The sequence below is a fragment of the Cyanistes caeruleus genome, chromosome 9, assembly GCF_971803275.1.
Source record: "Cyanistes caeruleus chromosome 9, bCyaCae1.hap1.1, whole genome shotgun sequence".
Taxonomy (NCBI): domain Eukaryota; kingdom Metazoa; phylum Chordata; class Aves; order Passeriformes; family Paridae; genus Cyanistes; species Cyanistes caeruleus.
This window is the reverse complement of record NC_141709.1, coordinates 1,848,347-1,869,755: the sequence shown is the minus strand read 5'-3', so window position 1 is coordinate 1,869,755 and position 21,409 is coordinate 1,848,347. Positions and strand designations below refer to the sequence as shown.

Sequence of the window (21,409 nt, the reverse complement as noted above, 5' to 3'; positions counted from 1 at the left end):
AGTGGAAACGGCCTGGAGGTCTGCAGGACACCAAGCTCCAAGGCTGGGTGGCAGTGAAGGGACAGAAGGTTCAGGGGAGAGATGTTTTTGAGATGGATGCAGTGGGATGTGTGTAACAGAGATTTCACAAGAGGCAAGGTGGGGTTTTTGTTTGGTTTGTCCTTGTGGGGTGAGTGATGCCCTCAGAGCTCCTCTCTCCTCTGTGGGTTGGAGCAGCTCCCCAGGGAACGGCAAAAACCAACTTCCAGGGCAGATGGAAGCTTAAAGAGGATGAAGAGACAATGAAACATTTTCTTCCCTATCACAAGGCCTTAGCTTCCCCTTGGGGCGCTCCATCCATCAACCCCAAACCTATTGGGAGCAATCCTGCAGGCCTTCCTTGGAAGGATTTCGCTCACAAACAAAAACAGGGGAGAAGGGTGTGGAAAAGCAAATGAAATATGGACCTTTAGCTGCGCTCAAGAAAAACAAGAGCTGGCTGGGGATGCAATTAGAGCAGAGCCAACGCCAGGGTAATGTTCTTGTGCCTCGCTTTGTGCTGTTCCAGCTGTGGATTTATTGCCCCCCCGACCAGCCTTGGCTGCCGTGGTGCTGCTGGCAGCTCTGAGGGCTCTGCTGGCACCTCTGAGAGCTCTGAGGGCTCTGCCGGCACCTCTGAGGGCTCTGCCGGCACCTCTGAGGGCTCTGGGGGTTCTGCCGGCACCTCTGGGGGCTCTGCCCAGCTTCTGAGGGCTCTGCCGGCACCTCTGGGGGCTCTGCCCAGCCTCTGAGGGCTCTGAGGGCTCTGCCGGCACCTCTGAGGGCTCTGAGGGCTCTGCCGGCACCTCTGGGGGCTCTGCCGGCACCTCTGGGGGCTCTGCCCAGCCTCTGAGGGCTCCGAGAGCTCTGCTGGCACCTCTGAGGGCTCTGAGGGCTCTGCCGGCACCTCTGAGGGCTCTGAGGGCTCTGCCGGCACCTCTGGGGGCTCTGCCGGCACCTCTGGGGGCTCTGCCCAGCCTCTGAGGGCTCTGCCCAGCCTCTGAGGGCTCTGCCGGCACCTCTGAGGGCTCTGCCGGTACCTCTGGGGGCTCTGCCGGCACCTCTGGGGGCTCTGCCCGGCCTCTGAGGGCTCTGGGGGCTCTGCTGGCAGCGCTGAGGGCTCTGCCCAGCCTCTGAGGGCTCTGCCCAGCCTCCACACTGGGTGTTTCTCATTTCAGACTTCAGAGATGCTGGAACAATGCAGCTGCACATCAAAGGGCCGAGCGGAGCCCGAGGGATGAAGGAGGAGAGGATGATCCCTGGCCCCATGGGAGCTGTGGGGCACCGAGTCCCAGTGCTCCCAGCTGGGCCAGTGGTGCCTCTGGCCAGTTTGGCTCATCCCTGGCAGATGAGTTGGGAGCTCAGCTCCCCGCTCAAGGCGCTGTGCTGAGGTTTATTCCTTCGGGGTACAGCAGGGAATCCATTTCCAGCTGTTTGCTCCTTGGGGAAGCAGCTGTTGTGTCACAGCCCAGCACGTGGGTGAGCTACTGCTGCCCAGCATCCCTCCAGCTCCTGCCTCAGAGAGCCTCTGCAGGCAGAAAAAGGATCAAAAGTGGGTTTTCCTCTCTGCTTTGCTGCTGGTGGGAAGGCTGGGAATGGCCTTGATGCCTCAGGATTTTAGCTTTTATATTTTTCAGATCCTGCACTGCTTTGTGTATAACTCTAAAGCTCCTTAGCCTGGTAGTTCCTGTCTTCCCATTTTATTCAGACAAAACAATCCCTCCAGGCCTGAAACTCAAGGACACCTCACTGCCTCAGGCCCTGAAAAGTATAAACAAAAGTGAATTATGGGGGAGCAAACTGGGGGTAAATTACTTCATTACCTGAAGCTGTAATTGGAGGTTTAACCCCTGATATGCAAATGGACCAAACTTAGAATTGTCTGAAATTTGAAAATTGTCATTTTGGGTGTAGCCCCTCAGAGGTTTTGACTGCCCAAGGCCTTCAATAAACACCCACTTTTATTCTCTTAATCTTGTCCAGCCTCTGTTCTAGGTGGCCCCTCCAAGGCATCATCCCCAGCAGGATTCTCCCTGTCCTGTTTTGGCACCCTCTGAGCATTTCAGGGAGTCACCTCCAGCCTCAGCCCTGCCACGGCTCTGAGTCAGCTCCAAGCTGGAAGATGGCAGGATTTTGTAGGTGAGACTTCCCGTGCTTTTTCCCAACTGTTCACGCTCTTTTGGATGCTGGGAAGCCTTCTCTTCTTGTTTTCTTTTAGCATGAGGCAAAAATTCCATCAAAAGTTTGTAGATGTTGAGGAGAATTACCTCTATTGCCTTTAGGAATGTTGAAGCCTTTGATTTTATTTTTCTCTCTCTCTGGGGATATTTGACCACCTTAACTTCTTTTCTCTGCCTTCCCACACCTGAAGTTCTTCTCCCCTTTTTTTCTCTTTCTTAGAGAGGAGAGAAGAACATCCAAAATGCAGTTTTATCTCCTTGGAGGAAAACTGCAGCTGGGAAATGACAACTCAAGCGGTCCATGACCTTTTCCTATTTCAACTGCTTGACATCTGTGTCAATCCAGGTGAATTATTAACTCTTCCTGCACCTTTACTCTCCTCCCTCTGCCCTGGGATGACTTTTCCTATCCCCATTCCAGGCCCAGGAGCAGGCCTGCTCTCACGCTGTGCATCCTGCTGGGGTGATATTTTCTGATAAATCATTCATTTTGTAGAATTCCTCCTCCAGGTTACAATCAGGAGCCAGCAGCAGGGTTCATTTTCAGTGGTGCTGAGCATCCCCAGGAATCCAGGATCACCTGTGGGTGCTCAGCAGCTTCTCAGATCAACTGGAAATCCAAGGCATGAGACAGTCTGAGCTCCTCTAGCCCATTAATCAGTTCTCATTTGAACTGATTAATGAACTGAGGGAGGGGTGAGGCTGCAAAATGCTCTCAATTATCCCCAAATCAGCCTGGCTTGGATGTGGAGAGAAAAGAAATCTTCACCAAAAGCAAGCCTGGAGTTGTATGGGAGTCTCCACAACCAGAAGTTTTTAGAAGAGGTGAAGGGAATGAGGTGGTCCAGGCCAGCTGGAGCTGCATTTGGAGAAGATGGATCATCCCTGAGGTCCTTTCCCATCCTGTCTGCTGGGGACTGGTGAAGCTGTTGGAGGTGGAAGGTCTGCCAGCTGATGAGAGCTACTGCAGCTCCACAGTGGCTCCTCTGCCAGGCACCACTGAGGGGCCTGAGAGCAGCGCCTTGCTCAGTGTTGGGGGTTTGTCCTCCTCAAACCCCTAATTTTAGGGAATAAATGCATAAAAGTGCTCCCAGGTGTGAGGCTGGGGTGGTGCAGGAGCATATCTCTGCCTGAATTAGGAGTCCTGCCGTGTCCCTGTGCTGGGAATGCCCAGCCACAGGCAACAGCTCGGCTGGAGAAGCTCTTGGAGAGGCAGCAGGAATTGGAAGCATTCAAAGTGCCTGGTCTGGCAGCTCAGTCAAGATTTATGGGGCTTGCTGCACTGAGTGGAATTTTTGAAAGCACTCAAAGGCTGATGGATGACTTCACCTGGTGGGGGTAGGAAGGCGAGTTCTGGTCAGGCTGTGCATGCCTTGAGAAGCTGGAGCAGAGGCTGGACAGAGGAGGAATAAAGTGAATATTTATTGAGAGGCCTTCAAAAGCCACACTGGTGGCTCTGCCTAGACGGCTCCAAGATGGAAGAAAAAGAGGGCTTGGTCATGAGATCTCACATTTTTATAGGTTTTGGGCCATTTGCATCCAGAAGTCAAATGTCTAATTAATAGCCTCAAATCATGAAGTTTCATCCTCCTTGCTCGCTTGCCCGCCCTCCTCTTTTTTATGTTGTTTAAGCTTTGGGCCTGAAGTTTGAAGAGATTGTCCTTGAGTCCCCAGCTGGAATAGGATTGTTTTTGTCTCTACCACCCTGTGAAAAGATCCTAGTAACCCTTAATATAAAGCTGCACACCAAAGCAGACCAGAAAAACTTAAAACTTAAGGCATCACCTTCTCCAAGTGCTCTCCAGACAGCTCCTCCTTCGGATTATTTTGCTTAGGAGTTCCCTTCACCATAAATCCTGTTTGCCCTGCCAGTCTCTGCAGTGGTTGTGCTTTGCTGCCTGTGAAATGGCAGGCACAGACCTCTCAACACCAAGGAATGGCTCAGAAGAGTTGAGAAGGGTCTGAGATCCTTCCTGGTGCTCTGTGTCCTTTGGTGGCATCTCCCAGGGAACCTGTGTGTTTATCCCCTTGGATGTGGGGGTAAAGGGAGGTTGTAAATGTCCATTGGGGTTGGGAAGAAGACAGAAAATGTGCATTTTAAAAACTCCAAACCGGAGAAGTTAAAAACTGCAGCTCCGCAGGATTTATCAACACGACAGGTTTAACAACAGCAGCAGCCTTCTCTTGAGAAATTCCACAGGTTACATACCTGGAATGCATGGTGACTTAATAAATCAGATTAAATTTTGCCAAGAATGTTGGAGTAAAACACTTGTGCTCTCCATGCAGAGACCTCTTTGTGTAACAAGTAAATTCCACAGCCCATGTCTGCTCCAGTACATCCTTCAGAGCTCCTTAGAAGTGGCATCTTTTGAGAGGTTATGGGAAGAGTTCAAGATATTGAACATTTCTAGCTCAGTTTAAACAGGAACAGAAGTGTCCTGCCAGTGTTTGTCACTGGGATTATCCTCCAGGTGCTGGGAATAGCAAACAGGACAACAGCCTGCTTAGGGAGGGGCTTTCTTTGGTTTTGAGCAGGAAAATGCCTTTTGGCATTGGAGGTGAAGGAAAAGCTTTTTTTAACAAAAAAATCAAAATCAAAATCCAGGCTCTAGGAAATGGAGGGAGGGAAATATATTTTTCCACCAACAGCTGCTTGCAGCCTTCTTCACTGACTTTGTGGATGGCCTTATCCTGCAGCTCTGCAGGAGGCAGCAGCCACCTTTGGGGCAGCAAGGTCAATAAAAGCCCCTGGGCAGTGAGGGGAGGCAGTGATAACATTGAAAAGGGGAAAATGAAGTGTTTCACTGAGGATCCCAAACCTCACATCCCATCAGCTGCCCGGTTCTGAGTCCCCTGCCTGGCTTGGAGACTGGCTCAACGAGAAACTCCACTTTAGTTTTCCTTTTTCTTTTCCCCCTCCAGCATGGCACGTGCCAGAAGCTGCTGACACGAACCTAGAAAACAGCAAAAACCTAGAAAAAAACAGCTGTGCTGAGACCTTTTTTTTTTTTTTTTTTTTTTGTGCAGAGATTTGCCCCTCCTTGCTCTAAAATGTTATTTTAAACAGAAATTGTGAAGCTGGTGCCAGCGTTTTGCAAGGATGGTGAGTTTGCCATCTGATTCAGACTAAAGGGATGTTTTTAGTTTCTCTTTCCTTCTCCTTTAAGGATTAAAAAGGCTATTGCAGAGCCCAGGCTTGTGCCACAGTAGGACAAGGGGCTGACCAGTGGGCAGGCACATGAATGTTCCATTCCTGGTTCTCATCCTCATCCACAGCCGGATATTCACTGGTCCTGGCTCTTCCAAAGGTGTGCCAGGGCTGCCCTGCCAGCAGCAGAGGTGGGTAAAGGAACAAGAAATGTTTTCTGACAAGGACTTTTCAGTGCCCTGGGCATGAGTGTGCATAATTACAGTAATTGCCTCCCTGCTATCTCATCTCCATCTCCTCTAGCACTTTGTTCTGCACACTTGGCCCAGATCCTGGCCGGTGGTATGTGTGGAAGGGAACACCACAGCCCTAAGGCAGATTGTTGAGGCTTTGGAGGTATTTCTACCCTTTACTCCCATGCTATCTCTCAGTGCATCTAGCTCTGCACCTCTGAACAGGATTCCTCACCAGAATCAGGGCCAGCCTTGCTGGCAGCAGCTGCACCAAAGGCACCTGGTCCTGTTCCTATACCAGCAGCTCATCTTTGCCAAAAACAACTTGTTCTTTTAGAAAGCTTCCCTGAAGTGCCCTCCTAAAAGCACTAACACCACTCCTGGAACATTGCCATTGTATCCCTCTAAGCGCAGGTCACCTGAATGCCTGCTGGGGAACCCAAAAAAATGCAGAAGCCTGTAAAGAACATGATATTTGCTTAGTGGATTCCTGACTCTTTTTTTGCTGAGTGCTGGTGAGAATCTTTGCATGAGCAAGGTCCTGTGCACCTGGAGAAGGGTTCAGTCTGAGGGAGAGCTGGGATTTGTCCAAATCCCAACACTGGCAAAGAGGTGCAAACCTTGTTGCCCAATTTTTTTTTGGCAAACATGTCCCTTCAGCCTCTGCAAATCAAAATACAGGGCCGGAGCAGAAATCTCTGTTGGATGCTTTATTTTCCACCCTCTGTTCTGCAGACCTTGGATGGGTTTTTCTCCTCATCCCTTGTGGATTCTTTGGTTATTCAAACTGCTAAAAGGGCTGGATCAAATCTGGGGGTTTGATATTTTGGGATAAATTTATCCAGGGATAAATTGCCCTGGGAGTGTCTTTATCAGTGACAAGGTGAGGCCCTGATGGGGTTGGCAGCTTTGACTGTATCCCCTGCTCTCATTCTGTGAGTTTTCCTGTCACACCCATGGCACAAATACATTTGTCCTTTTCTGGTTTTCCTAAAGTCCTCTATTAGCTGTCTCTCCATGGCTTCTACATTCTCCATGTCCAGCTGGATTAATTTTCAGGGATTTCATATTTTTCCAGTATAATAAAAAGCATTTCCATACTTTTTATTCCCTAAATGAATTGAATATCTGGGGGCAAAGCCACCCTTACCCCTTTTGTTTCCATGATCATTTCTTCCTGGGAGGTACCTGGATGGGCTCTACAGCCTGCATTGATGTTTCAGCCAACAGTTCCACTTTCGTTGTGCCTGGGACCTTGCTTTTGTGGCCATTTCATGCTCTCTCAGTTGCCCAGCACCAGCCCTGCTGGCATGGCTGATGGCACAGCGTGGCCACTGACCCAACTCTCTCCTCCTTGGCTGCAAAGTCCTGACAATCCCCTGCTGTTTGTCTGCAGCTTAAGCCTCTTCTTGCCAAAGTAATCATGGGGCAAGTGCAAACATCCCACAGCTGGAGCGTGCCCTGGCACAGCTGGATTGTTCCCTGGCACAGCTGGAGCTCTCCACTCCCTGCCACCCCTCCAGGGATCAGCAGCTGGGCTGCCCAGCTCACTGGACACTCCAGCCACTCCTCCCACAGCGAGTTGTGCAATTCCTGTGCCATGGTGGGGGCTGCCTGCCCTCCCCACCCCTGCCAAGCTCCACACCTCACCCATAAATCCACAGTGAGAGGAGCCCTCCCTTCCCACAGCGGAGGTGACACAGTGCACAGGCAGCTGGGGCTGGAGGTAAGCGCTCCCAGAGGGCTGAAAAGCTTTTCCTTCCCTCCCTGCCCCACTCCTGGGCACTTCTGAGTTTGGCTGCTTGCTGGGGTAGTGTGGAAAGTGTGGCAGGAACAGCCTGTCACACAAAAGCGTGGCAGAATTGGTATTTTGGGGTGTTTTTTGTAGCTTCTCTGCAGGAAGGTAGGGAATCAAATAGCAAATGTAGCTGTGAGGTGTTTGTGATAAACTTAGTTCCCACCTTGCAAAAAAAAAAGCCTCTCCCAAAACAGGTAACAGTGAGAAGCTGATTGCTAGTGCTTTCTTCATTTACAAAGGAAAAAACCCAGCTTGTATTCCAGCCTGGAAAAGCAGAGTATTCATTAGGTGTTGCTTTATGACTGAAAGTTGAAATAGTTCTGGAGAATCTGATAGGTTTTAGAAAATATTATGTCCAACCCCATTTTTTAACTGAAGAATTTATTTCTTTTTAAATCTTTTTCCTGATGAATGTACCATCCTCTGTGTCTGGTGGAAGCTGAAAGTTCTTCTCAGGCCAGAGGAGCTGGTACCACCCACAGTGACATCCTTAGTCATTATTCCTTAATAGAGAATTAATAACTCAATTGAGCAGGGTGCTCCCTCCAGCCCTGGGGTTAAACCACAGATTGCAGCAGCACCCCCAGGACAGCTGTGGAGGGGGTTCTGGCTCTGGAATTGTCCAGCCCAAGCCACAGAGACTAGCCATCATCCCTTGGTATTTTTATTTTTTAATTTATTTTATTTTTGTATTTTTTATTATCCCTTTATTTGGCACTACCGAGAATCAGGATCCATCATCCCCACTGGGAGTTTTGTAGGGCTGGATGTCAACCCAGGGGCTGTTGCCTTTCAAACCCTGGGGTGGAGCTGCTTTCAGCCCTGCAAGAGGCACAAAATCATCCTCAATCCAAGGTGTGCCAAGCCTGCAGCCTCTCTGCCAGCCTCAGTGGCCATGTCAAAGTCAGCATGATCTTCTCTGGGGATCAGGGACAGGACCCTGTCAGAAATGCAGAAATTGAATAGTCCCTGTGAATTTTTATTTATTTTTTTTCCTCCTGAGAGGGGCAGATAGCCAAAGATCAAATACAAATATTTGCAGGATAGTTTTAACCCAGTTTATAAATAAAAACTGGCAGTGGATTGTGGCTGAACTACATACTTTCAAGGCCACTTTCCAGGGCAGCTGCAGGGGTTTGAAAACAGCACTGTAAAAGTGGAGAGATTATTAAAATAAAGGGGAAAAAAATAAAAAAAAAAAATTATTTAAGACATTTAATCTTACTTGTAAATGAAGAGCCCAAAATAAATTGGAATGAATTTTTTTTTTTATCTTTTTCCTGATGAATACACCATCCTCTGTGTCTGGTGGAAGCTGAAAGCTCTTCTCAGGCTAGAGGAGTTGGTACCACCCATAGTGACATCTTTGGTCACTATTCCTTAATAGTGAATTAATAACTGAGCAGGGTGCTCCCTCCAGCCCTGGGGTTAAACCACAGATTGCAGCAGCAGCATGAAATGGTAAATTGGAATGACATTATGACATTTGGGGGTAGCACATAGAGAAATTCCCCACAGAGGGCGTGCCAGGAGCTGCCCCCTGAGTGTGGGATGACCATCTGTGGGGTTTCTCCCAGGTTGAAGCCCCGTTCCCAGCCTGGGATGCCAGCAGAGGGCACAGGGATGAGAGTGGCCGTGGTGGGCGCGGGTATCACCGGGCTGGCAGCCACCAAGTGCTGCCTGGACGAGGGGCTGGAGCCCACCTGCTTCGAGCAGAGCCAGGACATCGGGGGGCTGTGGCGCTACACGGTGAGCACGGGGGGCCTGTCTTCCTGCCCTGGGCAGCTGGGCAGGGTTAGGGGATGGTTTAGCAGGTGTGGAAGAGCTGTGAGAGCTTGCTGGGTGCTGAGCTGCGCTCCCTGAGGCCGGGGGGACAGCACCCAGCCCGGGCACAGGCTGATGCAGCCCGGGCTGCCATGGCAGGAACACATCGAGGCCGGCCGTCCAAGCCTTTATCCATCAGTCATCAGCAACACTTCCAAGGAGATGTCTGCCTTCTCCGACTTCCCCTTCCCTGAGCACTTCCCGGTGTTCCTGCCCAACGCCCTGCTCCTGGACTACCTGCGGCGCTACGCCGAGCGCTTCGGCCTGCGGGAGCGCATCAGGTTTGGGGTGAGCCATGGGTACCCCGCTCTGCCCTGCTCCCCTGCCCGAGCTGGGTGACATGCTGACTTCGCTTCGCCCCCACGCTCCAGACCACCGTTGTCAGCATCCGTAAGCGCCCCGACTTTGCCACCACGGGCCAGTGGAACGTGGTCACGGAGGCGGGTGGGAAGCAGACATCGGACGTCTTCGATGCTGTTATGGTTTGCACCGGCAATTTCTCGGAGCCGTCCCTGCCCCTGCAGTGTTTTCCTGGTATGGTATAGGGCTGCCTGTGGTTACCTGCTTCAGGGGCTGGGGAGAGAAGGTTTAGGGGTTATTCGGGGGAAATCCTCTCTTTCTTTTCTTGCTTCTGCTTTCCAAACCAGCAATATTTTCTCGAGCTTTGGTGGCTTTGTCTCTGAGACCCCATTTTGGAAGGAAGCATCAATTCTGTGTGCATGGGATGGAGGATTGGACCTCCCCAAGTCTCTGGTGGCCAGAGCTTGCATTTCCGTGCTCTTGCCATCTGGACTGGGGTTATTTCTTTTTTTTTTTTTACACCAGTTCACCCAACAAAATCCACAAATGCTCAAGTACTTCAAAGCTCAGTTTCTCTTTTCCCCCGAGGCATCGAGAGGTTCCGAGGGCAGTACTTCCACAGCCAGCAGTACAAGCATCCTGATGTGTTCCAGGGCAAGCGTGTCCTCGTGGTGGGCATGGGCAACTCGGGAGTGGACATCGCAGTGGAGGCCAGTCGTGTGGCTGCCAAGGTGCCACCACCCTGCCACCCCAGGGTTGTGGGGAGAGGGACACTGGGGACAGCAGCGTGCTGTCATCACAGGGACACGGTGTACAAGTAATCTTTCTGAGCCTGAATTTTTTTGGTCAAAAACCTACCTTGAAAGCCAGCTGGTTTTCTTCTTGTCCCCTGTTTCACCTCCATCACCAGCAGCCAGGAGGTCTTAAAGGTGCTGTCACTGCTTTGCTATTGCACGGCTGTCTGTGCCGTGCCCCTCCGAGGTTCTTTATAAAGGAAAAGCAGCAAATTCATCTCCTGAGCCATTGCTCCTTCTCTCCCAGGTGAGCATTAGCACCACCCGAGGAGCCTGGCTGTTTGGCCGTGTGTTTGATCACGGCTACCCGTGGGATATGGTTTTAAACACTCGCTTCATGAGCCTGATCAAGACCAACCTCCCCGGACCCCTTGCATGGTGGTTGATCAATCACAAGGCAAACCAGCGGTTCAACCACGAAAACTATGGCCTTCAGCCAGAGAAGAGGTAATTCTTGGTGGCTCCCATCCCATGCTGATGGGCTTGTGGTGTGGGCAGGGGAAGATATTCAACAAGCAGCATCAAGCAATGCCCAGACTGGGGTGATCTCCAGCAGGGAGGAGAAAATAAGCTGTAGCTCCCTTAAGCCATGGAAGATTGGGCATGCTGGAAAAGCCCAGGAAAGCCCAGAGGAGTTTTCCTTGTGAGGGTCTCTGGCTAAAGAGAAGGAAGGCTTAAAGCATGGATCAGTTCTGGAAAGAGATGATTTGAAGAGCAACTGAGTGAAGGGAATAAGGCGGCAGGAGATGTCTGTGACTCTCTTGCACTGTGGGACAGGGTGACATTGGTGACACATTTGGAGGTGTGGGGCAGGGCTGTTTGCCCACAGAAAATGACACAGGGAGGTTTGAGCTGCTGGGGCTGGGGGGAGGAGGAGCAGGGGACCAGCAGGGCTCCTTTGTGGTGTCCCACTCTCAGAGCCCCCGGCTCTCCGCAGATGGCCGGTGCGTGAGCCCGTGCTGAACGACGACCTCCCAAGCTACATCCTGACAGGCAGGATCACCATCAAGCCGGGCGTGAAGGAGTTCAAGGACAACTCAGTCCTTTTCCACAACTGCCCTGAGGAGGAGCCCATCGATATTGTTGTCTTCTGCACGGGCTACATGGTCTCCTTCCCCTTCCTGGAAGAATCCGTCGTCAGGGTGGAAAACAAGCACGCCTCCCTCTACAAATACGTGTTCCCAACCCACCTGGAGAAGCCCACCCTGGCTGTCCTTGGGCTGATTAATTCCTTAGGAGGCATCATGCCCATAGTAGAGATGCAGGCACGCTGGGTGAGCCGTGTCTTCAAAGGTAGGGGAGCAAATGTGAGCTCTCCCTCAAATGTGAGCCCCAAAATGCAGCTCAGGCTGGACACATTTTGTCCCTCCAGCCAGGGAGATCCCAGAGCTAAGAAGTTCAGAGCAGACAAGGGAGCATTTTCAAGGCTCAGGCTTTCCAAATTATTTCACTTCAGCTAAACTACAGCAACATGAGTGAGGGAAGAAACCTACCAAAAGGTGTTTTGTTTGGGGTTTTTAATAATAGGATAGCCTCTTGGAGGGCTGGGTCAGGACTGCTCCACAGAGGTGAGAAGCTCTGGGGTTTCTCATTGGGATGATCCTCTCTGGGGCTTGCACAGTTCATCTGACCCCACAACACCTGCCTGTGCCCTGACAGCACACGTGTAAGAGCAGGAAAAGGTGTGGGTGAATTTGGAATAATTTCTGGCAGGATTGCCACTGCTGAATAAATTGCCAGCAATGAGACTTTCCTGCCCTCTCAGGGAAGGTATTCCCACATTTTGTATCACTGAATGAGTTCACAGTTCCCCCAGATGAGTTAAACCTGGTGGGATGCTCTCCTTTCTCTTCCAGGCTTGTGTCAGTTGCCTGCCCAGTCTGTCATGGAGAAGGAAGTAAATGAGAAGAAGCAAAACAAAGTCCAGTGGTAAGTCATTCCCTAGAGCCCCAAAGGCTTTTTGGTGGCTTGAAAAATCCCTGGAGTTTTTGGGGCAGCTGCACAAGGGCTCTCACTCTGTGCCTGTTCCCTGCACACATGGCAGAGGAGGGGAGAGAATTCCCAGATCCAGCTTCCCCTTTACTCACTTGCAAAGAGCCAGTGTAACCTTTGATTCAACACTGATATTTTGCCTGTTGGTGACAGGAAGAAATTAATTCAGGGTACTCAAGGCTAAAGCCTGCTTGGGAATTGGGGAAGAACACCAGCATCCCCAGGGATTGAGAGAGAAAATGGCAGAGAAATTAATGGTAATAAATGCAAAGTAATTCAGCTAGGGGGTGAAAAAGCCAACCCACAACCAACGAGGTGTGCAGTCAGATTGTCTAATCTTTCAGCTTGGAGACCTGAGTCACTGTGAACAGGTGTCTGAGCACACTGGTGTGTGGTTCACAGGCAGGCAAAAGGCTGAAAAGGATTAGGGAATGAATGAGCCAATCCCAGGAAACCAGGTGACGTATAAACCCGTGGTTCACTTAAATAGCTATAGGAGAAAAGGTGTAGAAGAGTGAAATACAGAATTGCACAGAGCAACTTCTGTACAATGCAAGGCTAAATGGATATGGGCTTTTTCTGACCTCTGAAGGTGGGACATGAAGCTGTGAATTCTGCAGAGAAGGTGAGCTGGAAGCAATTCTTCAAGTCACCATGTATTCTCACACTATTTAGTGGAAATGAACGTGAGGGATACTAAAGGGTGCCACCTTTCTCGTGCTGCACGTGACTTTTCTGAAAAAAAGCCAAGGGATTTGGGTTTGAAGGATTGTTTTTTGTTGTTGCTGTTTTGAAAAAGACACAAAACCGGTTTGCCAAAGTCTGTTAACAAATACTCACCAAGGGGAAGGGGGGGAACAGGTACAACTGGTGAATGAGGAAGCGAAAGATTGATGTGAGCCAGCCTCACTTCACAGGTGCTGTGTCATGTCCAGACAGTCTCAGGTACTTCATGTACATCCAGTCCTTGCCTAAAAAGAGCTCAGCTGCATTCCAGATGCAATTACAAGGATGCAGAGGACCTCCACCCCAGTTCCTCTAAGCCCTGCTGACACCCATCTTTCTCCTTGCCTCTTTTTCTTCTCCCACTCATTCAGGTTTGGTCTGACCTTTGACGAAGTCCTCAAAACCGAGTGGCTGGTCTACCTGGACACTCTGGCCTCCCTCATCGGTGCCAAGCCCAGCGTGCTGGGGCTGCTCTGCACAGACCCTTGGCTGGCCCTCACCATCTTTTTTGGCCCCTGTTCCCCCTACCAGTACCGCCTGAGGGGTCCTGGGCGCTGGCAGGGGGCACGGCAGGCCATCCTTACCCAGTGGGACCGCGTCCTAAAGCCCACAAGAACACGAGTTCCTGCTGGCTCCTCCAGCTCTTTCCCTTCTCTCCTGGCTGTGGTGGGATTCCTTCTGCTCCTGGCTGCTGTGATTTTTGGTTTCCAATAGCTTTTAGAGCGTGGTTGTTTGTTGTTTGTTTGGCTTTTGTGTTTTGTTGTTGTCCTGAGGGATGTTAGGTCAGACAGTGTGCCACGGGACTGGGGAAAAGGATTTCAGGAGATGGCAACAAAATTTACTCTGCAGCCCTCAGCATAAAACTCCCTCTGCTCCAGCTCAGCCCCAAGCACAGCTCTGCAGACCTCATTAGCCAGGGATGGCAGCCTTGCCCAAGTGTCTGTTGCTCCTCTGCTCCCCTGCCTGCTGCCAGGAGCAGGTATTGATGGCCTGGATCACACAAGACAGGATGCAGTGAGGACAAGACCAGCAAAAGTGGTGGTGTGTCACAGGAGCAAAAGCACCCTGGAATTATCTGGGCTGCATGCACAGCTCAGGCTGTCCCTTTCTCCAAACACTGTGACCCCAAAAATCCCAGCTGGGGTTGAACTGGTGCATCTTGAATTGGTGCTGGGAGGTTTGTCACACTTGAGCCTGTGGGGCTGAGCGCTCCTGGTTTTGCTCCCCTGCATGCCCCACGACTGGACAATCCTGAGGCTTTTTTTTTGTGCATGGAGAGACTTGGAATGAATAAAATCTCAGTGTCTTTGGCAGGAGTGTGCTGTCCCGTCCTTGTGTGTGTGGGAAGAGCTGTGGGGGAGAGCCCATGTCCGAGCTGGGGCTGTGCCACCAATTGCTGCAGGCAGCTCACAAGGATGGGGCTCTCAGGGCTTTGCCTGACTCCCCGAAATGAGGCTGCACGGTGCACCATGCCCCACATCCACACTGTCTGCTGGCAAAGGGAGATGCTCTGCTGATCTCCTGGGGATGCCAAGGGAACATGAGCCAGCACAGGCACCACAAAGGGGGATACCCCAAGCTGCTGCCTGGGCTGGAGCAACGGCGAGTTACAGCGTGGAAATCCTTGCAAGCATGTTCCATTTGGGATTATCTTTGAATTTTTACTTAGCACTGCCACAGGGAGGTTGAGAACTTTCTTCCAGTGCATTTAAGTCCACAGGGCAGGGGAATGAAGGTGTAAAGGTCAGTGGTGCAAGAGCCGTGGCGAGGTGCCTGGACTTCACCCTTCCCTGCCAGACAACGGAGAGAGAAGCTGAAGGGAAGTTTGGCCGAGGGCTGAGCAGCGAAGGTGCAGTGCTGTCCTGCAAGGTTTGCTCCTCTCTTCTCTTGGATGGGTTTAGGGTTTAAAAGTGGGCAGACAGCTCCCTGGGGTTTTGGCATTCACTGCTGGCTTGGCTTTGCTGCTGGGGTGGGGAGAGGGGTGTTGCAGGGACCCTCTGGGGTGAAACCATCTGCAAGCAGTGCTGGAAAAGTGGGGTGGCTTCAGCACCCTGAGCTTGCCTACCCTTTCCTGAAGCCAAAGAAGGCTCCAGAAATGAGGCAGGCGACTGTGGGCATGTCCTGCCCTGTCTCTGCAGATCAAGGAGTGGCTCAGGCCAGGCTTGTGGATGCCAAAGTGTTTTTTTTGCCCCTCCCATATTTTTTCCCTGTCTTTCTTCAGTTTCCTCCAGTTTCTATTTATGTTAACTTACTTTTTGACACAAAACTGATAGAAAAAGTTATAAATTACTCTTTCTGCAGACTCTGAAGTAGGAGAATTTCTTATCTAATCAAAGTTCACATGGGTTCATTTTCACCAAGTTTATTTGCTTCCCTAGTCAAGCCTGGTGTAGCTCAGTTTACACACCCTGGATTCAAGTTCCTCCCATTTATACCCAACGTTTCCAGGGTTTCTTACCTTTTGTATATCCTGTAATCCCAGCCCAGCGCTTTCACGGAGTTGTCTAACTTCTGAATGGCTGTGCCATGATCCTGCTCAGTCAGGCATTGCTTTGGGGGGTTTTTTTCCCTTTTTTGTTTTTTTCAAACCCGTTTTGTTTTCAAGAGATTGCTCTTTAATGGGAAATTAAAAAGGAAAGCCTGAAAACAAGCCAGCTTAGCTGGAGTTGTTTCTCACAAAGATTTCGGGAGGATCGCTTTGTGCAACTTCTTTGCATACCCTGGGCTGGGCTGGGAAAGGGAATAAATTGAAGCAGCAGCAAAACAGTGAGGTTTAAGGCGCTTCTTTTTTCCTCCCCATGGAGGAGGGAGGTTTAGCACAGCAGGAAGGGCAATGAGCAGGATCTGTGCACAGCACTTGACCTAGGAGTGGCTTTCTCCCAGGACAGTTTTCCTTCGTGGACATCAGCAGGCAGAGAAGACATGGGGCGTTTTGCTGGGGATGGGAAGAATCAGGGATCAGCAGGCGTTTCTGCTGATCCCTGGGCTGTTGTTTTTCCAGCTGCTCTCACACCAGCCTGTCACCTGTTGCAGGCCAGCATGGTCCGGCGTGTGGCCGTGATCGGGGCCGGGGCTGGGGGCTTGGCCTCTGTCAAGTGGTGCCTGGAGGAGGGGCTGGAGCCCACCTGCTTTGAGAGCAGCGAGGACATCGGCGGCGTCTGGCGCTACACGGTCAGTGCCTCCAGGGTTTGTCCCCATCCCTTTCCTTGGATGCTTTTTGACTGCAGCAAAGAGGAAAGTGTGGCCACGCCATCAGGGACTGTCCCTATCCCACTGATGGGGCTTCTCCTGATGGAGAAGGAAATGGAGGGAGCAGAAATGATTGTCGCCAGGTGCTAGTCCTGGTTTGTTCCTTGCACCAAAATGCGAGGAAGAAAAATACCCGTGTACTTCATGTGGAGAAATTCTTTCCCTGCACACCTGGAAACGTCACCCCTGGCTTCACACAGGACTCCACAGACAACAGGAGAATCAGCGTGTACCACTCGGTCATCACCAACACCTCCAAGGAGATGTCCTGCTTCAGTGACTTCCCCTTCCCCGAGGATTTTCCCAATTACCTGCCCCACAGCCTCATCCTGGAATACTTCAGGATGTACGCCCGGCACTTCGACCTCCTGCGGCACATACGCTTCCAGGTGAGCAGGGACCCCAAACCCCATGGGGAGAAGAGCCATGGGTAGCTGCAGATTCCATGTGGGAAGGGACAAGGCCGGGTGCCAGCCAGCAAGGCCCACGCGCCTTTTACGTCCTGAAGGCAACCTTTAGGAGTGTTTTAAATAAAGCTGCTCGAACAAGGGCTTGCTGTCACCAGCGGAAAGGTGCAGGGTGGGATTTAACAGCTTCAGGGGTGACACACAGCTCCCCAGGGACACAGCCCGCAGCCCCAGCCTTTCACAGGCACGTCTCTGAAACACGGCGCGATCCCTGACCGCTGTTTTGGTGGGTTTCTGTGCAAGACAACAGTCCTCAGCGTGAGAAAGCGTCCAGATTTCACCACCTCAGGCCAGTGGGAGGTGGTCACTGAGGCTGACGGTGTCCGTGAGTCCCACATCTTCGACGCCGTCATGGTTTGCATTGGCCACTACCAGGAGCCCCACTTGCCACTGGCTTCTTTCCCAGGTGAGCCCTGTCCCAGCTGTGGGGTTGCCCCTCGGGTTTTCCCCCCCATAGGTCCCCTGGTTGCATTTTCCTCTGCAAGCCTGCCTGCTCCATGAACCCCTGCACTGCAGCAGGCAGGACCTGACCCCAGGGAAATGGTGGGGGGACATTCCAGGGAATGGGGGAAAACAGAAAAAAGATGCAGCCAGGCTTTTCCATTGGGATTTGCAAAGCAAGATTGAGCCAAGGGGGTGCAGGGGACTTCCATGGGCTTCTCAGCTGGAAGCAAAGGTGGGAGGGGGTTGAGTTGGGGGCTGCAGAGAATCTGGGCACAAGACTGGGGTGGGTAAATGTATCTGGCAGTAAGAGATGCTCCCTGCTCTCTGCCTAGGCATTGAAAGCCGCTTCAAAGGCCAGCGAATGCACAGCTGGGAATACAGAGATGTGCAGGATTTCCGAGGAAAGCGGGTCCTGCTCGTCGGCATCGGCAACACCGGCGGTGACCTCGCGGTGGAGCTGAGCCGTGTGGCTGCCAAGGTACAGCTCCATGGTGGTCCAGACAGGGACTGTGAGAGCCACTGGGCACCACAGGGAGCTTTGCCCTCGTGTTTCTCAATAAATTCCACTTCTCCTTGAGGGCGGTTGAAGGAGCTTTGCAGCTCCTGGGGAGTTTGGGCCACCTGAGGAGTGGCGATTGAGCAGCTTTGGGGACTTTATCAAAGCCACCACAAGCTGTTTGGTTCATCTGGATGTCATCTCCTTCCCTTGGGTTAACTCAGTGTTGGCTCAAGTGCAGGAGGTGGGATTTGCCGTTCAGGGCAACGCCAACAAGGTGCCTGGGCAGGAGGCTGAGGCCTTCCTTTCCCCCCACCAGGTGTTCCTCAGCACCAGGAGCAACACGTGGGTCGTCAGCCGGGTCTCAGAGAACGGCTTCCCCTTAGACATGGTCAGCACCACCCGCTTCAACCACCTCCTGGATTGCCTTCTGCCATCAGCCCTCATGAGGAGGATCAAGTTTCGGAAGTTCAATTCATGGTTCAACCACACAAACTATGGCTTGGCTTCTAGCAAAAGGTGTTTTTCCCTGATTGTTTTGTTGGGTGGTCGGGGGGTCTTTATAATATGAAATGCTTAATTTTCAGTTTGGGGGGGGATATTTGTGGAATAGCAAATTGGAGGGGAATTCTGACTGTAAAAAAGAAGTCATCTGAGGTCCCTCACAGATGCTAACACTGCTTCCCTCTTTTCCCCACTGCACAAGCTCCAAATTTAAGATGATTATCAATGAAGAGCTGCCGTTCTGCCTCCTCTCTGGGACTGTGGTGCTGAAGCCAAACGTGAAGGAGTTCACTGAAAACTCTGCTGTTTTCGAAGATGGGACAACTGAAGAAAACATCGACGTGGTGCTCTTTGCCACGGGCTACAACTTTACATTCCCCTTCCTGGAGGAGTCTCTTCGCAGCACCATCGATGACAACCGTTCCCTCTACAAACGTGTCTTCCCTCCCCAGCTGGAAAAGCCCACGCTGGCCATCATTGGCTTGATCCAGCTGACAGGCTCCATTATGGTGGGGTCAGAAATGCAGGCTCGCTGGGTCACAGGGGTCTTTGCAGGTAGGAGATGGGGGAGATCTTCTGGGTGGGAGGTTTGGTGGCCACGGGAATCAGCAGCACGGCAGCCTCTGTCCACCAGCTGCATCCCTGCTGCTCCACACCTCGGGAAAGGTGTTTGGGAAAGGGCTGAACACTTCCTCTTAAGGTGCTGCTGGAACTTGCTGGTCTCTCTGCTCTCAGGCTGGAACAAGCTGCCTTCCCCCAGCAGGATGACAGCTGAGGTTGTGAAGAGGAGGCCACCAGTCAAGAGGTGTGTGATGCTCCTGCAGTCGGGATGAGACAGGTGCTGTGTGCCAGGATAACCTCGGGGAAGAGAGGGCTCGATGGCAGGCATGGAAGGGACCTGCTCAGTGAGCTGGGAAAATGCACTCGTGGCTCCTTTATGGAACAAGGCACCATAAGCTTCTCTGGAGCAGTTTATGACAAGACCTGAAGGGCCTGCAGCTTCCCTTCCCTCTCTTCCCATCTCCTTTATCTCTTCTTCTCTGGAGATCCCCCTCTGCCAGGCCTCCAAGCCATGTCCTTGTTCCCAGCATGTCAAGAGGGAGTTTTGCTTTCCTCCAGACTAAGGGTGCCATCTCGTGGCTTCTCCCTCCCAAACCCAGCCAGCTGGGACCGCTGGGTTCCACCCAGAGCCCCCAGTGGAGCCGGGCAGGGCGGGTGGGGGGACAGTTTGTGTCACTTTTTGGCAGGTCAAGGTGAGTATTCCACCAGGTGTGTGTGTGTGGGAGCTAACAGCCTGCCTTGTTGGCACTGGGATTTCACAGGAGGTGGACATGTGTCCATCCCAAGGACATCCCAAGGATGTGGGATGGATGATGATGGAGCACAAGGGGCCCTCGGGGTGCAGGCTGGGTTGGGTCTGCCAGCAGGGCATGGCTGGCTCATGGGACACTGGGGAAAAGGTGTGATAAAACAGGAATTACGACCAGGAGCCCCAATGACTGCACCAAGATGCTGTTACACAGAAATATGGAAGCCTGAGGTGCAAAGGCAACAAACTTGAGGCTGCCTCAAATTTTCCTGCAGCAGATCAGCACTTGTCTTTCTAAGGTTATGAAAGCAGAAAAATCCCTGCCAGCATGGGAAGCTTTCTGCATTTCCCAGATTCTCCCAGTCCCCTTGGCATTCTTATCTCTGGAAGTCTACATCTAAACATCAGGGAAGGACATTTCAGGGGTAGTTGTGGCATTACTGTTAAGTTAGAACTGATTTTGAAGCCACAACTATGCTGCAGAGACAAAACAGGCTTCTGCTTATCCCCTGCCCCAGGGAACTGCTGGGACTGACCCCACAGAGGCCCTTTGGCTTTATTTGGGGCTAAGAGAGAGCTTAGCCCCAGAGACTGGGGCTCACCTGAGCCCGAGATTTTTGCTTCCCATGGAGCTGGGAGCTGAGACAGGATGGTGCCATCTGGCTTTTATTTCTTATGTCTCATCGAAGGAATCCATCCGAGAGGGAGAACCTGAAGATGAGTTTTATCAGCTACGTGGACGAAATCGCTGCATGTGCTGGGGTAAAGCCCAGCGTGTTGAGGCTGCTCCTGACAGACCCCCAGCTGGCCCTGGCCATCTTTTTTGGGCCCTGCTCACCCTACCAGTACCGGCTGGTGGGACGGGGCAGGTGGAGCGGGGCCAGAGCTGCCATCCTGACCCAGTGGCAGCGCACGCTGAAGCCCTTGAGAACTCGGGTGGTGGATGACAGCTCCAACAGCTCCTCCAGCTGGTGCTGGATGTGCCTCCTGGCCCTGCCAGCAGCTCTCACCGCAGGTTTTCTCCTCTCTAAATACCCCCAGCCAAGCTGGAGCCCCTGGGCAGGTCCCCAGGTGTAGAAGAAACCCAGAGAGCCGCAATGCCAGGTGTTGTGGGGACGGTGCAAAGCTGTGCCAGGCGCTGCCAGAGGGCTGGAGGTGGCACCAGCAGGAGCCTGGGGCTGGCTGGGGTCCATCCTCCTCCTGCTGCTGTTCCACCAAAGGTCACAGGAATGTTCACCCTGAACCACTCCAGGATGAACTGCTGAGCATGAGGCCAGCCTTCCTCCCCCCCACGCTCCCTAAAATTTTGGCAAGACCCACACCACCTTGGGATTTTGTGAAGTGTGAATTGTCGAGAGCTACTTCTGCGCCTGGTAACTTTTGGGATGTGAAGGAGGGAGCCACAAATAAACCTCGCAGATTTGTGATGGATGGCTTTATTAAGGGCTTATTATCAGGGTGTGAAGTGGATCCCAAGCTGTGGCAGAAGGGAGAATCTTGCCCCTATATATATATTTAATCTATATATTAGATAGAAATATCAACAAATAAGATATATATGAAATGTTATATACATTAATATATTAATACAGAATAGTAAATTGTAAATACAGTGACGAATCCAAACAAGCAAGCATACCCTGCCATTGCTCAAGCAGCCTTAGGATTATAGGGAACCCTGAATTTCCAGGATGGGAACCAGGATGGAAACTGAGATGGAGCTGGGATGGGAACCAGGATGGGGCCGGGATATGGCCGGGATGGAAACTGGGATGGGAACAGCGATGGGAACAGGGGTGGGAACCGGGATGGGGCCGGGATGAGAACCGGGATATGGACGGGATGGGGCCGGGATGAGAAACGGGATGAGAACTGGGATGGGGCCGGGATGAGAACCGGGATGGGGCCGGGATGAGAACCGGGA

At 51.9% G+C, this 21,409-nt stretch overlaps 2 protein-coding genes across 10 annotated transcripts; both read left to right on the top strand.

Moving 5' to 3' along the window:
* Nucleotides 1-247: 247 nt before the first annotated feature.
* On the top strand, nt 248-14,329 carry LOC111932660 (flavin containing dimethylaniline monoxygenase 1). 6 transcript variants are annotated; one of them, XM_086842410.1, is made up of 12 exons: nt 659-853; nt 1,016-1,570; nt 2,002-2,157; nt 2,419-2,544; nt 8,958-9,129; nt 9,304-9,492; nt 9,576-9,738; nt 10,093-10,235; nt 10,546-10,745; nt 11,236-11,591; nt 12,155-12,227; nt 13,388-14,329. In XM_086842410.1, the coding sequence occupies exons 5-12, from the start codon at nt 8,983-8,985 to the stop codon at nt 13,728-13,730; spliced, it is 1,614 nt and encodes a 537-aa protein (XP_086698536.1). In that variant the 5' UTR covers nt 659-853; nt 1,016-1,570; nt 2,002-2,157; nt 2,419-2,544; nt 8,958-8,982; the 3' UTR covers nt 13,731-14,329. The 6 variants fall into 6 exon arrangements, with proteins under 6 accessions (XP_023787586.2, XP_086698539.1, XP_086698537.1 ...); XM_086842413.1 differs by adding an exon at nt 5,229-5,304 and having other exon boundaries at nt 602-2,157; XM_086842411.1 differs by having other exon boundaries at nt 608-681; nt 1,016-2,157.
* LOC111932658 (dimethylaniline monooxygenase [N-oxide-forming] 4-like) lies at nt 13,388-20,912 on the top strand. 4 transcript variants are annotated; one of them, XM_023931814.2, is made up of 9 exons: nt 13,388-14,885; nt 16,018-16,187; nt 16,466-16,654; nt 16,976-17,138; nt 17,509-17,654; nt 17,992-18,191; nt 18,379-18,731; nt 18,912-18,981; nt 20,175-20,912. In XM_023931814.2, exons 2-9 carry the CDS (start codon nt 16,056-16,058, stop codon nt 20,560-20,562), a joined length of 1,641 nt encoding a protein of 546 aa, XP_023787582.2. In that variant the 5' UTR covers nt 13,388-14,885; nt 16,018-16,055; the 3' UTR covers nt 20,563-20,912. The 4 variants fall into 4 exon arrangements, with proteins under 4 accessions (XP_023787582.2, XP_023787584.2, XP_023787583.2 ...); XM_023931816.2 differs by lacking the exon at nt 13,388-14,885 and having other exon boundaries at nt 15,473-16,187; XM_023931815.2 differs by lacking the exon at nt 13,388-14,885 and having other exon boundaries at nt 15,854-16,187; nt 18,877-18,981; nt 20,175-20,263.
* The last annotated feature ends 497 nt before the right edge of the window (nt 20,913-21,409 follow it).